Below are 13,392 nucleotides of genomic sequence, written 5' to 3'. Positions count from 1 at the left end.
CAGGCGCCCCCTGGCGTGCGCTTTTGCTCGAGAGCTCATCGGTTTTGCTTGAAATGCGCCGGCTCGTATTTCATGTGGGAAGGACGGGGAGGAATAAAGCTGAACGATCTTTGTTAAGTATTTTGGTTTCTTCCTCCCGGAAAACTGTAAAACCCAGTTGGATGTTGTACTCACCATAGACATTCACAGATCGTACCAGTAGCATTGCTGAAAACTTGGAAAGCTGATTGAGGGCTCTAACGGTAATGGAGAGGGAGGTGGTTCTGTTCCTTTAGCAGTCATTGTGAAGTTTCATCTTGTGATTGATAATTGGTTTTACTGATATTCTGACGTTTCGAACAGTTGCTATATATTCCATGTCGTTTTTTGCTTATTGTGGAATAGATATGCTGATGTTTTTTTGTTTTATTGTACACTGTCTTGAGCCTTTATGAAAAGCAGATAACTAACTTTGCATAAATAAAGGAGGCCATGTACTAAAATCGCATTAACAGAGTCATTTGTTAAATCGCATTAGGACCTTATCATGGCCATTAGGGCCCTAACACCCGCGATAACAAATTTTCAAAATTTAGTCAAAGGGGATGAGTTTGGGCAGAGTTAGTGAAAATGAGGGGTCCCAAAACCCACATTTTGGGCAGGAGAGTAGAGCGGGGGAGGGAGAGAGAGAGCATCTGGGGTGGCATACATATTAGTCAACTATTTATACCACTGAAGAAGGGGCAACTAGTAACTGTAGATGAGGTTTTGGTGGTGGTCTAGGGTTTGGGGGCAGTTTTACATGAGACCTCTGAATGTGCATGAAAAACTGCCCTCCAAACCCTAGACCACCACCAAAACCTCACACACACTGGAGCCCCCCCCCCCCCCCCACTGATTCCCCTCTCTGAGCACATCTCCGGCCCCCCCACACATTGATTCCTCCCTCTGAGCACATCTCTGGCCCCCACATACTCATTCCCCTCTCTGAGCACATCTCTGCCCCCCCCCCCCCACTGATTCCCCTCTCTGAGCACATCTCTGGCCCCCCCACATACTGATTCCTCCCTCTGAGCACATCTCTGGCCCCCCCACACACTGATTCCTCCCTCTGAGCACATCTCTGGCCCCACCACACACTGATTCCCCTCTCTGAGCACATCTCTGGCCCCCACATACTCATTCCCCTCTCTGAGCACATCTCTGCCCCCCCCCCCCCCACACACACTGATTCCTCCCTCTGAGCACATCTCTGGCCCCCCCACATACTCATTCCCCTCTCTGAACACATCTCTGGCCCCCCCACATACTCATTCCCCTCTCTGAGCACATCTCTGGCCCCCCACACACTGATTCCTCCCTCTGAGCACATCTCTGGGCCCCCCACACACTGATTCCCCTCTCTGAGCACATCTCTGGCCCCCACATACTCATTCCCCTCTCTGAGCACATCTCTGGCCCCCCCCCCACACACACTGATTCCTCCCTCTGAGCACATCTCTGGCCCCCCCACATACTCATTCCCCTCTCTGAACACATCTCTGGCCCCCCCCACATACTCATTCCCCTCTCTGAGCACATCTCTGGCCCCCCACACACTGATTCCTCCCTCTGAGCACATCTCTGGCCCCCCCCACACACTGATTCCCCTCTCTGAGCACATCTCTGGCCCCCACATACTCATTCCCCTCTCTGAGCACATCTCTGGCCCCCCCCCCCCCACACACACTGATTCCCCTCTCTGAGCACATCTCTGGCCCCCCACACACACTGATTCCCCTCTCTGAGCACATCTCTGGCCCCCACATACTCATTCCCCTCTCTGAGCACATCTCTGGCCCCCCACACACTGATTCCCCCCCCCCCCCCCCCCCCGAGCACATCTCTGGCCCCACATACTCATTCCCTTCTCCCCACCCTCTCCAAGCACATCTCTGCCCCCCCCCACTCATTTCCCCCCTCCCTAACCCTTCGAGCACATTTTGCCCCCCACACACTGATTCCCCCCTTCAAGCACATCTCTGGCCCCCACACTCTCATTCCCCCCTCCCAACATACTAATTCCTCCTCTCCTGATACCTGGCTGTAGCTGCACAGTCTGAAGATTCCTTCGCTGTTGCTTGCTGCTGGACGGACGGTGCTGGGTCTGTCCACAAACAGGTCGATACAGTACTTTTTACCGTTGGAGCACACTGTTAATGCGTGTTTGACGCGCTAGCTTTACCCCTTATTCAGTAAGGGGTAATAGCGCATCGAAAATGCGCGTTCAACCCCCCCTCCCCCGAAACTAATAGCGCCAGCAAAATTGAGTCGTATGACATAATGAGGGCAAAGGTAGCGCCGGCACCATTTTGAAGATTGGCAATACGGCCCGCGTGCAGGAGGTCGCTCCCGGACCCCCGCTGGACTTTTGGCAAGTCTTGTGGGGGTCAGGAGACCCCCTCCAAGCTGGCCAAAAGTCCCTGGGGGTCCAGCGGGGGTCCGGGGGTGATCTTCTGCACGCGTGACGTCGGGAGTCAGGAACCAAAATGGCGCCGGCGCTACCTTTGCCCGGTCACATGATAAGGGCAAAGGGCCAGGGCGCCATTTCTCAACGCAGCAGTGGCCAGAGAGCTGGAGATCGCGTCGGGACCCCCCCACTGGACCCCAGGTAATTTAAAACATTTTGGGGGGGTTCGGGAGGGTGGGGGATTTGTTTTAAAGGTTCGGGGTGGGTGTTAGGGTTTTTTTTGGTGTGCCGGTTTTCCCGTGCCCTATTTAACGATACAATACAAATGCCCCTGACGATAAATCAGGGGCATTTGTATTGTATCATGCACTCTAACGATTTTGGACGATTTTAAAATTATCTGACGATAATTTTAATCGTTCAAAAACAATTCACATCCCTCGTAACTAAGAGACTGTGGGGGAGAGGAGGAGGCTCCTGCAGATCCAGACTTTTAGCATCCAGTCAGCACTTCTGGCTGGACACTGCACAGCATGCTTGAAAACCTGTCTGTGAAGACAAGAACCGGGCAGTTGGCAACCCTAGAGAGCATGTGTGTGTGTGTGTGTATTGTTTGGGAATCTGTGAGAGCAAGAGCCCGTATGTGACAGAGCCTGTGAGGGAAAGCATGTGAGAATGAGAGCTTGTGTCAGAGCCTGAAAGAGTGGGAGCCTGTATGTGGGGAGGGGGGATTCTGCAAGTGAGATTAATAGGGAATTTTTAATCTTAAGTGCTTGAAATAATTAAAATATTTAAATATGGAAACATTACGGTAGAAAAAGACTATGGCTTATCCAGTCTTCCCATCCATCCAATTAATTTAGCATTATAATTCTCATCACTTCCTTAGAGAGTTAAAATATTTTAAAGTTTCATGCATGATGCATAATGGCTGTTGCAGATTACTTAGAAATACATTGTAGGGTGAATGCCACGGGCATTACTAAGGGGTGGCAAGTGTCATCCCAACAAATTGGCTTGCCACCTAGATTTATACATCAGATCAGGCAGGGCTAAATTAAACCCCTGCCCAACCCGATGCAAAGATGCAGTATCATTAGCTGCGTGATCCCAGTCCTTAAATTGACAGGAGTTGCATTTAAGTGAACATTATCTCCTGCTGTCACTGGGCTAATATGGTAGTCTTTTCTGAAGTCAATGCCACTGGCTGCCTATCCGCTCCCATATACAGTTCAAGCTCATGTTTTTAACCTACAAATGCCTTCACTCTGCAATATCCTACTACCTCTTTCTGCACACCCCTCTTCGTGCAACGCTGCTCATCAGACATATTACAAGTTAAGTGCCCTTCTCCTCTACCGCCAATTCCCAACTCCTTGCTTTCCACTTGACTGTACCATATGCTCAGAATAGTCCTTTGTATGATTTTTAAAGCATATAAGCAAGATGGTCCGAGATACCTTTCAGTTTGTTAACGCCATATGCTAGTCTCCCATCTCTTTGTGATGTTGGAAAGAATATGCTTATTGTTCCTTCTTTCAGACTCGCTCGTTTGCAAGCTACCCATTTGAGAGCCTGATCTGTTATTAGGCCTTTTACGTAGATGCCTTACCGTATACATTGTGCCTGTCTGAGGACTATATTCAGGTTTGGAAGAAACTGAAATCTGTTTTATTTTTAAAAGGCATTTTCTTGATGGATGATTTATTCACTCATGTTTCTCTTCTTTGTGACATTGTATTTTATTTCTTTTCACTTATTTCTATGAAATGCTGTAGTTGTTATTGGAAAATTTTGGTCTGTTCTATATATATACTTTTTAAAAATTATGTTTATTCAAATGAACAGGTAAAACATTACGGCAACAATAACCATTACATTTTCATTTGGTTGTGAGTTATTCCCTTACCCATCCCCCTCCCCCCTCTCTTCCCCCTCTTTGTTCATAGTAATATAAATAGTCAATAGTAGGTGTTGGTTGACTTGTGTGGCGGGTTCCAGCTGAAACTCGCAGTGTCATTGATCATGCATCCTCCGGAAATCCTGTCATGTTGTGGTCAACGTCTATTACAGGGCTCCAAGGATCCCGTGTGATTTCGACCTTAGGAGCAAGATGATTAGTAAACCCGGCCCATATCAAGGGTGTATCCACCAATCTCTTTGGCGTAGCTATTGTTGAAAGGGCATGTTCCATAGATCAAAGACTCAGCATCTTTCGAAACCAATGGTCATAATTGGGACTGTTGGAGGTCAGCCAACCTGCTAGTATAACCTATTTCCCCACGAGACCTGCTTTTTTAAGAAATAAAATCTCATGAGGAATTAAGTGCAAGTGGGGTGGTATGTCCGAGCCAAATAGCCAAAGGTTCGGGTTAAGGGGTAAAATCTTATGAAGATAGGTTGAGGATGCATAGCCTAGCTGCCGCCAATATTGGGAAATTATCTCAGTCCCAAAAGCAGTGGAAATAATTACTGTCTACACTTGTGCATTTGGGACAGAGGGCACTGTGCGTAATTTTCATTTGTTTGGCTCGGGTAGGGGTGATGGAGCTTTGCCAAAGAAATTTGTATTGGATTTCCCGCAAAAGAACATTCTCTGATATTGCAGGTAATTCTTTAAAGCAGGTCTTAAATTCAGCAAGCGTCAGTGAGAAAAGTGCCCAGGACGTCCACTTATTATATGCTAGGTCCAAGACTTGTGGGTCATCAAGGTTTAACATTGCCTGATAGTATTAAGAGATAGTCGGTTTATTTTTGTTCCCCAACTGAATGATATCTCTTTTTGGACATCCGGGGTCTCCCGCAACTGAGGTTGCAAAGCCTTTATGAAATGAGTAACTTGGAGGTATGCAAAATAATCAGAGGAGGGCCGTGTAAAGTGTGCTATAAAATTGACGAAAAAGTTCACTTATTTCCTGTTCCGTAGTTTTAACCTCCCCCGAAGATGTTTTCAGGGTGGGAAGGAAAGATTTCTGTCTTTGTGGCTTTGTTAGGTTTGCTAGTAAGCAGCCTGGTTTATTACCAAATTTGAAAAAATGTCTTTTCCCTTTCTGTAAGTAAGCTTGTGCTCCATGGTCTAACAAGGTATTCAGACGGCCAAGGACACTGTACAACTGTGTTCTATTGGTAGGTTAGTTGTGCTGTCTTAGAGACACCTTCGCTCGGTGTAACAGTGCTTCCAAATGTAATATATCCTTGTTTAATTGTTTATTACGGAAGTGCACATAAGCAAGGATTTCACCCTGAAGCACTGCCTTCCCGGTATCCCAAAATAAGTGGGGTATTTGTTGTTCCATACGCCTTTTAAAATAATATAAGGACCTTCAGGATCAGGGATAGTGTTAATAATTTGAAAATTTGTGGATTTATGAATCAAAATTGCCACTCCCCCCCTTCCGGTGGGCTGCTGCAGCATAGATGTTTTATATATGTTTTATGTATTTTATGTAATCCACGTAGCACAAATATGTTTAATATATGTGGAATATAAGCGTTTATAAATAAACCAAAGAAACCACAAAGTTTTTGTACTCATTGTCAAGTCTACTGGCACTCAAAAGGAACAACTTTCAATTAAAAATGAATGACATCCAACGGACAGTGGCATCCATTGACATTTCATGGCATCAGGATTCAAAAAAAGTTTACCATCTCTGATTCTGGATATCAAGAGGGGGGGGGGGACCTGTTCCTTTTTCTTCTGAGCACTAGCTGCTTACCACTGTTGGACACAGGATGCAAGGCATGCTGGAACTTTTGTTTGACCCAGTTTAGAAATCACGTCCTTAATGCCTTATAGTTTTTCATTCTGAAGAATCTGTAGTGCTGAACACGAATGCTGTACACTGCAACTGTGTGATGTTTTCAGCAAGGGAAACTCTATTCTGCCACGTGGAAGCACATCCGTTCCTTTTCCAAGGAATTCCTTTTTTTTTTTTTAAAGAATCAGTGGTTTGGAGCAGTTTCAGCCCAAAGAAGAGTCTGGATGAAAGATTCACAGTTTGCTGCATGGCGACCCAGATTTGTGTAAGGCAGGACTGAAGGGCAGATGGCACTGGAATCTTAGGGGAACAGCTGGTATTTTTCTGGAAGTAAATTTCTTGAGGCACTTAAGAGTGTTCTTCCATTTCCTTGTTTAGGATCCCCATGAGCTTGTCCGCCACAGCTAAAAGAAATAAACAAGTTGGTTTATATATCCAGTAACTTACTTAGTTTATCGTAAGCTTGTCATTTCATGTAATCAGGTTACGCTGCACACTCTGCCTTAGGACATTTTATTTATTTATTTATTTATTTATTTAGGGTTTTTATATACCGACATTCTCGATATACATATCAAATCAAGTCGGTTTCCATATAACAGAACTGTCGCCGGTAAGGCGTTACATTAAACATGGTAAAGGTAAAGGGAGTACATTAAACAATAGACAAAGTATTGAACAGAGAACGTGCAGCATGGTTGAAAGAGCCCATTATTGCAGTGGGACAAGATTCAAAATAATGATTTCTGGGCTGTGGGTGTTCAAATGTACTGCAGGTTGCTGTGTTTGAAGGGGAATTCTATGCTCAACATGGAAGGTGCTTTTTTTGTAAACTCTTTATTTAGGAAACACGCAGCAACTCTCAAGAAACTCACTTTCTAGCCCCCAAAATGACAGCAGCCTTTATGGCTTGGTGAAAGAGAACAGGGTTTAGTGAGGAGGATTACAGACGCATGGAAGTGAAGAGCTTGGGTTAGTGAGGGGGGACTGCAGACGAATGGCAGTGGAGGTGAGTGTAGACAGATGAAGGCAGAAGAAGAAGCTGGGGAGACATGGGGCAGATGGGGAAGCTGGCTAGCACCCCTTGCAATAGAGGGAATCTTGAGGGACTAGGCAAGGAGTCAAACCAAACCTGAACCAAAAACCAGACCAAACTTTTTTTTTTTTTCTCAACTATTATTTGAAAATCTCTGTTGAACCGGAACCAGAACAGACCTCCCAAAAAACAAAAATTCAGGTTACCGGATGAAAATAAGGGTTTGATAAACAAAAAAACCCCCCCAAAACCTGATATGTCCTATCCAGCTCCAGAACTAGAGTGATTCTGGATGAGCACACAAAACTAATATCTGCCAGGTAGGCTTCTGTGCTTTGTCTTCCAGGGTTTAGAAGCATCAAGCAGGGGCTGGATTGGAGGCCAGCTTCCTCTTTAAGGTGCACACCACTGCAGCAGACTGGTGTAGACTGCAGAGTGCCTCCCCCATGCCACAGGGCTCAGCCATAAAGACTAAGGGGCCGATGCAATAAAGGGCGCTCACCTGAATAACCCGCAGTCAGACACGGGTTGAATAGGCGCTAATCAGTCCCCTATTGCAATAAGGGGATTAGCGCCTATTCAACGTGGAGTGAATCAAATCGCGCTCATCACATGCAAATGCATGTGAATGAGGCTATTAGGTATTCACTCCAATGCAAAAAAGAAATGTGTGTCTCCGACATACATGTAGCAATCAGCTATTAACGCCTGCCTGGAACAAGCATTAATAGCTGGGTGCATTTCTACTTAAAATTGTTGCAATATTAAGTAGAAGGAAAAACTTAAAGAAACCAGAAACAAGCTGGGGGGGGGGGGGCTCATGCATGACCCCTCGGGCTGCTTCTGAATGCAAAGTTTAAAAAACAGTCAGCCCATTCCCTTTTACTGCTCTTTCTGATTATACAGCCTAAAAGATCATTAGCAATACCCCGGCATGACTTTCTGTCAAATTTCATGGCGTCTTTACTTTAAAACAAGAACTGATGAGTCTCTCCCCGACCTCTTTGGAAGTCCCCTCCCCCCTTTGCGTGATAAATAATAAATTCCTTTATTTTTCCAGCTATTGATTGCCTTGGTTTTGTTGCTGCAGTGGGTATTGCCAAAGCACCAACACGAACGTTACTACTTCTTGCAATTTGGCCGCTGAGAACGCAGTATTTCAGCTCGGGGCCCGCGTGGTCTCACGGGCTCTGGGGTTGGGAGCTGCTCCGAGGGCCGGATCGCCTTCCACGGGCTCGGGGAAGAGGCATCTTTTCCTCTCCCCTCTGCGGGACTCTGAAACCTGCTTTTATTGCAAGGAAAACCCACGGAAGGAATTGCATTTCCACTGCATCTTCCAGAAAAAAAAATAAGAAAAGGTAACTTAAAGAAACAACCGGCAGACGGCCGAGTCAGGAAAACCTAGCGGGTTCTCGTTAGCAAGGAGCTGCTAGCGACCCTAACGCCTCCTTGCTAACGCGGCCCCCTAATTTAAATATTGCATGGTGCCCCCCCCCCTTGGCAACACCTGGGGCGCGTTAAGAAAGCGGGCGCTGACTGTTCAGCGCCCGCTTTCTACGCACATTTATTGCATTGGCCTCTAAGTTGCTGCTGACATACAGGCTGATACAGTACAGTGACGGAGCGCACTGTTAGCCGGCATTTGGACGCGCGTTTTGGACGCACTAGCTTAACCCCTTATTCAGTTAGGGGTAATAGTGCGTCCAACACGCGCATCCAACCCCCCCGAACCTAATAGGGCCCTCAACATGCAAATGCATGTTGAGGGCCCTATTAGGTATGTGCGCGCGATTCAGTAAGTAAAATGTGCAGCCAAGCCGCACATTTTACTTTCAGAAATTAGCGCCGACCCAAAGGTCAGCGCTAATTTCTTCCAGCACCGGGAAAGTGCACAGAAAAGCAGTAAACTCTGCTTTTCTGTGCACCCTCCGACTTAATATCATAGCGATATTAAGTCGGAGGTCCCGAAGAGTAAAAAAGAAAAAAAAAAAAATAAATTTTGAATTCGGCCCACGGCTGTCGGGCCGAAAACCGGACGCTCAATTTTGCTGGCATCCAGTTTCCGAGCCCGTGGCTGTCAGCGGGCTCGAGAACCGAAGCCGGCAAAATTGAGCGTCGGCTGTCAAACCTGCTGACAGCCGCCGCTCCTGTCAAAAAGGAGGCGCTAGGGACGCGCTAGTGTCCCTAGCGCCTCTTTTTACCGCCGGGCCTAATTTAAATACATTAACTTACTGTATCGTGCGCACAGGAAAGTGGGCGCTCACCCGCTCTCCCGTGTTTTTTACTGTATCGGCCCGTGTATGGGAAGAGGGGGGAATGAGGTTTCACCCTTTTAGCAGAGTTCTCTTCTAGATAGGATAGTGGGGTTCGGGGGAGAGAATACCATTGAGAGCTGCTATTTCACTGAGACTGAGGCAGATCTGAGAGGAATGACAAGCGGCATTTGGGGCAGTGGTGTGTGATCGAGAAAGAGACGATGTATGCGACACTCGGGCCGATACAGTAAGACGTGTGGGAGAGCCGGCGAGTGCCCACTCTCCCGATGCGCTCCCAGGCCACTCTCCTGGGTGCGCGATTCAGTAAATAAAGATATGCAAATTAGGGCCCACGGTAAAAGGAGGCGCTAGGGACACTAGCGCGTCCCTAGCATCTCCTTTTTGACAGAAGCGGCTGTCAGCGGGGGTTTGACAACAGACACTCAATTTTACCGGCATCAGTTCTCGAACCCACTGACAGCCACAGATTCAGAAAACGGATGCTGGCAAAATTGAGCGTCCGTCTTCCAACCCTCGGGCAGAATTTTAATTTAATTTTATTTTTTGGGCCTCCGACTTAATATTGCTATGATATTAAGTCGGAGGGTGTACAGAAAAGCAGTTTTTTCTGTTTTTCTGTACACTTTCCCGGGTACCGGCCGAAATTAACTTCTGCCTTTGGGCAGGCGTTAATTTCTGAAAGTAAAACTTTCTGTATCGTGCGGGAATGACTAATAGGCCCATCAACATGCATTTGCACGTTGTGGGCACTATTAGTTTCGGGGAGGGGTTGGCCGCACGTTTTCGACGCGCTATTACCCCTTACTATATAAGGGGTAAAAATAGCTCATCAAAAACGCGCGGCCAAACCTGGGCTAAAGGTGCGCTCGGCCGAGCACACCATACTGAATAGGCCCGACAGTGAGATCCTAAAAAGGTGTCTTCATATTTACATTTCCTCATGAGAACTGTTAACCGAACTGGTTGATTCTTGTGTGCACTAAACCAGTGACTGAATCTTTATGGGCCTGACCTGGAAGCAAGCTGGAACAATTTCTGTTTCAGTTGAACCCAAATTTGAACCAAACTAAAAAAAAAAATAATGTAATGGTTTGACTCACTGGGAGAAACAGATGAAGTCTGTGGTGTTAGTTTGACGATGCAGCTTCTCTGTTTCCAAAATTTCAAATATTTTATAACTGGGTAGAGAAATATAAGGACTTAAAATGTCTGGAAGAAAAGAGAGCCTGCACTTAGCTTTAACTGCGCAAGATGTAAGGCAATGGCTGAGAGAGGTGGGAGCTCTGAGGGCAGTTTGTGCTCTCAGTGGTACTGCGAGGGTCAGGAGGAGTAGTTGTGTGTGTGGTTTTTGGGGGGAGGGAAGGAAAGAGGGGGTAGATGTAGTACTAGCAATTTGTGTGAGTAAAGCATGAGTGGTCACAGGAGCAGGGCTGTATTTATAATTTTGTTGCCCAAAGGCACTGGAGGGGAGTCCCCTCCTCCCCCCAGAAATCACTGGGGAGGGGGGGGGGAGAGTCCCTCCTCTCCCCTCATCCCCAGGGGCAGGCTCTAAGTTTCGCCTGGGGCACCTAATACCCCTTGCACCGGCCCTGATGGCTGATCTTGTCATGACCTCAGTTAAGACTGATGGGCTGCATTCCCCAATTAACAGGAAGAAACATCTAACATCATTACATAAGGGTAAAACAGATGTTGTCTTCCTACAAAAGACTCCTTTAAGCGACCAAGAGCACCAAAAATTTAAAAAGAGAATGGGTAGGTCAATGCTATTTTCCCCTCTTTGTGTCGCACCAGAGAGCTGTAACCATCCTGATTCATAAAAGTCTTCCTTTTGAAATGGAACAGATGTTTTCTGATGTTAATGGTAGATACGTATTGGTGATGGGGATTCTTTATGGGCAAAAGTTTGCCTTCGTAAATATATATGCCCCGAATAGTTATTCCACACATTTTTTTTTTTTTTTTTACTGACAACAGTTTCTAAACTTTCTGTTTGGGATGGTTATAAAGTGATACTGGGGGGAGATTTTAACGTGACAGACAATCTCAGAATTTGCTGGCAAAAACATCCAGAAAAAAAAAAAAATTCAAGAAAATGTAGGGTTTCCTTGTAAAGAATTAAAAGGTGAATTTTAAGAGCCCGATGCGTGCCGAAATTAGGGGATGTGCAAATATGCTGGGCTGGCGTGCGCTGAGCGGATTTTAAAAGCTGCTCGGATAGGCACGTAAACGCTGCTGCACGCACATTTCAGAACTTAAAAAAAAAAAAGGGGCAGGGCGTGGCCTTGGTCCGGGCTGTACATGGGCGTTTAGGGACTTTAACCAGAAATTTGTACGTAAATACTTACGCGATCTGGCGCACATCAAGGCCCCCTGCAACGTAACTTTTCTTCTGCTATGGATGGCATGTAAGTCCCAAAAAACCCCCAAACCCAAACCATTTCGGAGAGGTTTAAAGGGTCTGGGGTACCTGGGGGGGGGGGAGGGGTACCAGTTTGGAGGACTTACCTGTTAACTGGGCGAACTGGGAACAAACTGGTAAAACTGGCAAATGCCATCAGTGCGCTTCCCTTTTAAAATTTCACCACTTTCACGGTAGAAGTGGCTTTTGGGCGCACAAGTGCACATGGCCAGGCTATTTGATAATATGCACGCATACACGTTCCTTTGTTATAAAATAGCTACATCCCTGGGCACAGGCTGTCACAATATAGACAATTCCATGGCAAAATATTGGACTTGTCAAAAAAAACGTGTAAATTTAAAAAGACTCCATCAGTTTCATGTAACATCAGATATGCGGAAGACAGAGAAGAACTCAACGTTTTGTTACAGATCAAAACCAAACAGAATATACAATTTCTAAAGTATAAATTATATCAATGGGGAAGTACGAGTGGTAAACTCTTAGCTAATTTGGTAAAAAAAAATATTAAATAACGAAATCTGATTACCCAACTGAAATTTGGAGGTAAATACTGTGTCTTTACAAACTCTGTTTGGATGCATTCTTTCAGTTTTACAGAGATTTGTGTCAGGAACAGCCTCAGGATCCTGAGGCTCAGGACATTTTTTTCACTGATATGATTCCAGATTTGAATGAGTTATAGAAATCAATGCTTAAGGCTCCAATTCAAGAGCTGTAAATTAAGAAAGTTATTGCCAAGTTACATCCATCTAAAATACCCGGTCCGGACAGATTCAGGCTGGAGTTTTACAAAATGCTAGGGGATGTAATAACTCATCTCCTACGTGAAATGTTTCAGGAAGCCAAGTCTTCTGGGTCCTAAGTCATAACTTATCCACAATTATTTTACTTCCTAAGCTGGCAAGGAAGGAGATTATCCAGAATCGTACAAGCCTATATCATTACTCAAACAGGACACAAATATCTTGGCCTCTATATTGTCCACCAGGGTGAATAATGTTACGCAAACCCTGGTAGCTTCTGATCAAATACTGGCAGATTTTCAAAGAAGCGCACATGCGTCCATGCACGCGCGGTTCCCGGCACGCGCACACGGACGCAGCAATTTTATAACGTGCACGCAGCGACGCGCGCATGTTATAAAATACGACTCCCACACGCACATGCGTGTACCGTTTTTAATATCGGCGCGGGTGGCGTCTCTCGCGCGTGTGGGGGGGGGGGGATTTTAAAATGCGTGGTGACGCGAGTAGGCCTTTCCCAGTTATTTTTAATTATTTATTTAACATCTTTTCTATACCGTCGTTAAGCTAGTTGCCGTCACAACGGTTCACAATAAGGCACATAATTTCAAACTTAAATGTGTTGAGTTATATTAACTAAACAGGTGCCATCAAATACTGTAACAGTTTCATATTAAATAGTATTCAGTGGTTGTGATAAGTCATGTCTACTTTAAGTAT

General features: G+C 45.8%; 1 protein-coding gene across 3 annotated transcripts in view; it reads right to left on the bottom strand.

The window, feature by feature from the left end:
- Positions 1–6,315: 6,315 nt before the first annotated feature.
- MLKL (mixed lineage kinase domain like pseudokinase) overlaps positions 6,316–13,392 on the bottom strand; it is a 108,224-nt gene continuing 101,147 nt past the window's right edge. For all 3 annotated transcript variants that reach the window (XM_029608883.1, XM_029608882.1, XM_029608881.1), the window contains one exon: positions 6,316–6,593. In XM_029608883.1, coding sequence (XP_029464743.1) covers positions 6,538–6,593 — 56 coding nt within the window. In that variant the 3' untranslated portion in view covers positions 6,316–6,537. The remainder of the gene's footprint in view (positions 6,594–13,392) is intronic.

The sequence above is a fragment of the Rhinatrema bivittatum genome, chromosome 7 (assembly GCF_901001135.1).
Source record: "Rhinatrema bivittatum chromosome 7, aRhiBiv1.1, whole genome shotgun sequence".
NCBI classification, from domain to species: domain Eukaryota; kingdom Metazoa; phylum Chordata; class Amphibia; order Gymnophiona; family Rhinatrematidae; genus Rhinatrema; species Rhinatrema bivittatum.
Note: the sequence above shows the minus strand (reverse complement) of the source record. Positions and strands in the feature narration are given on the sequence as shown.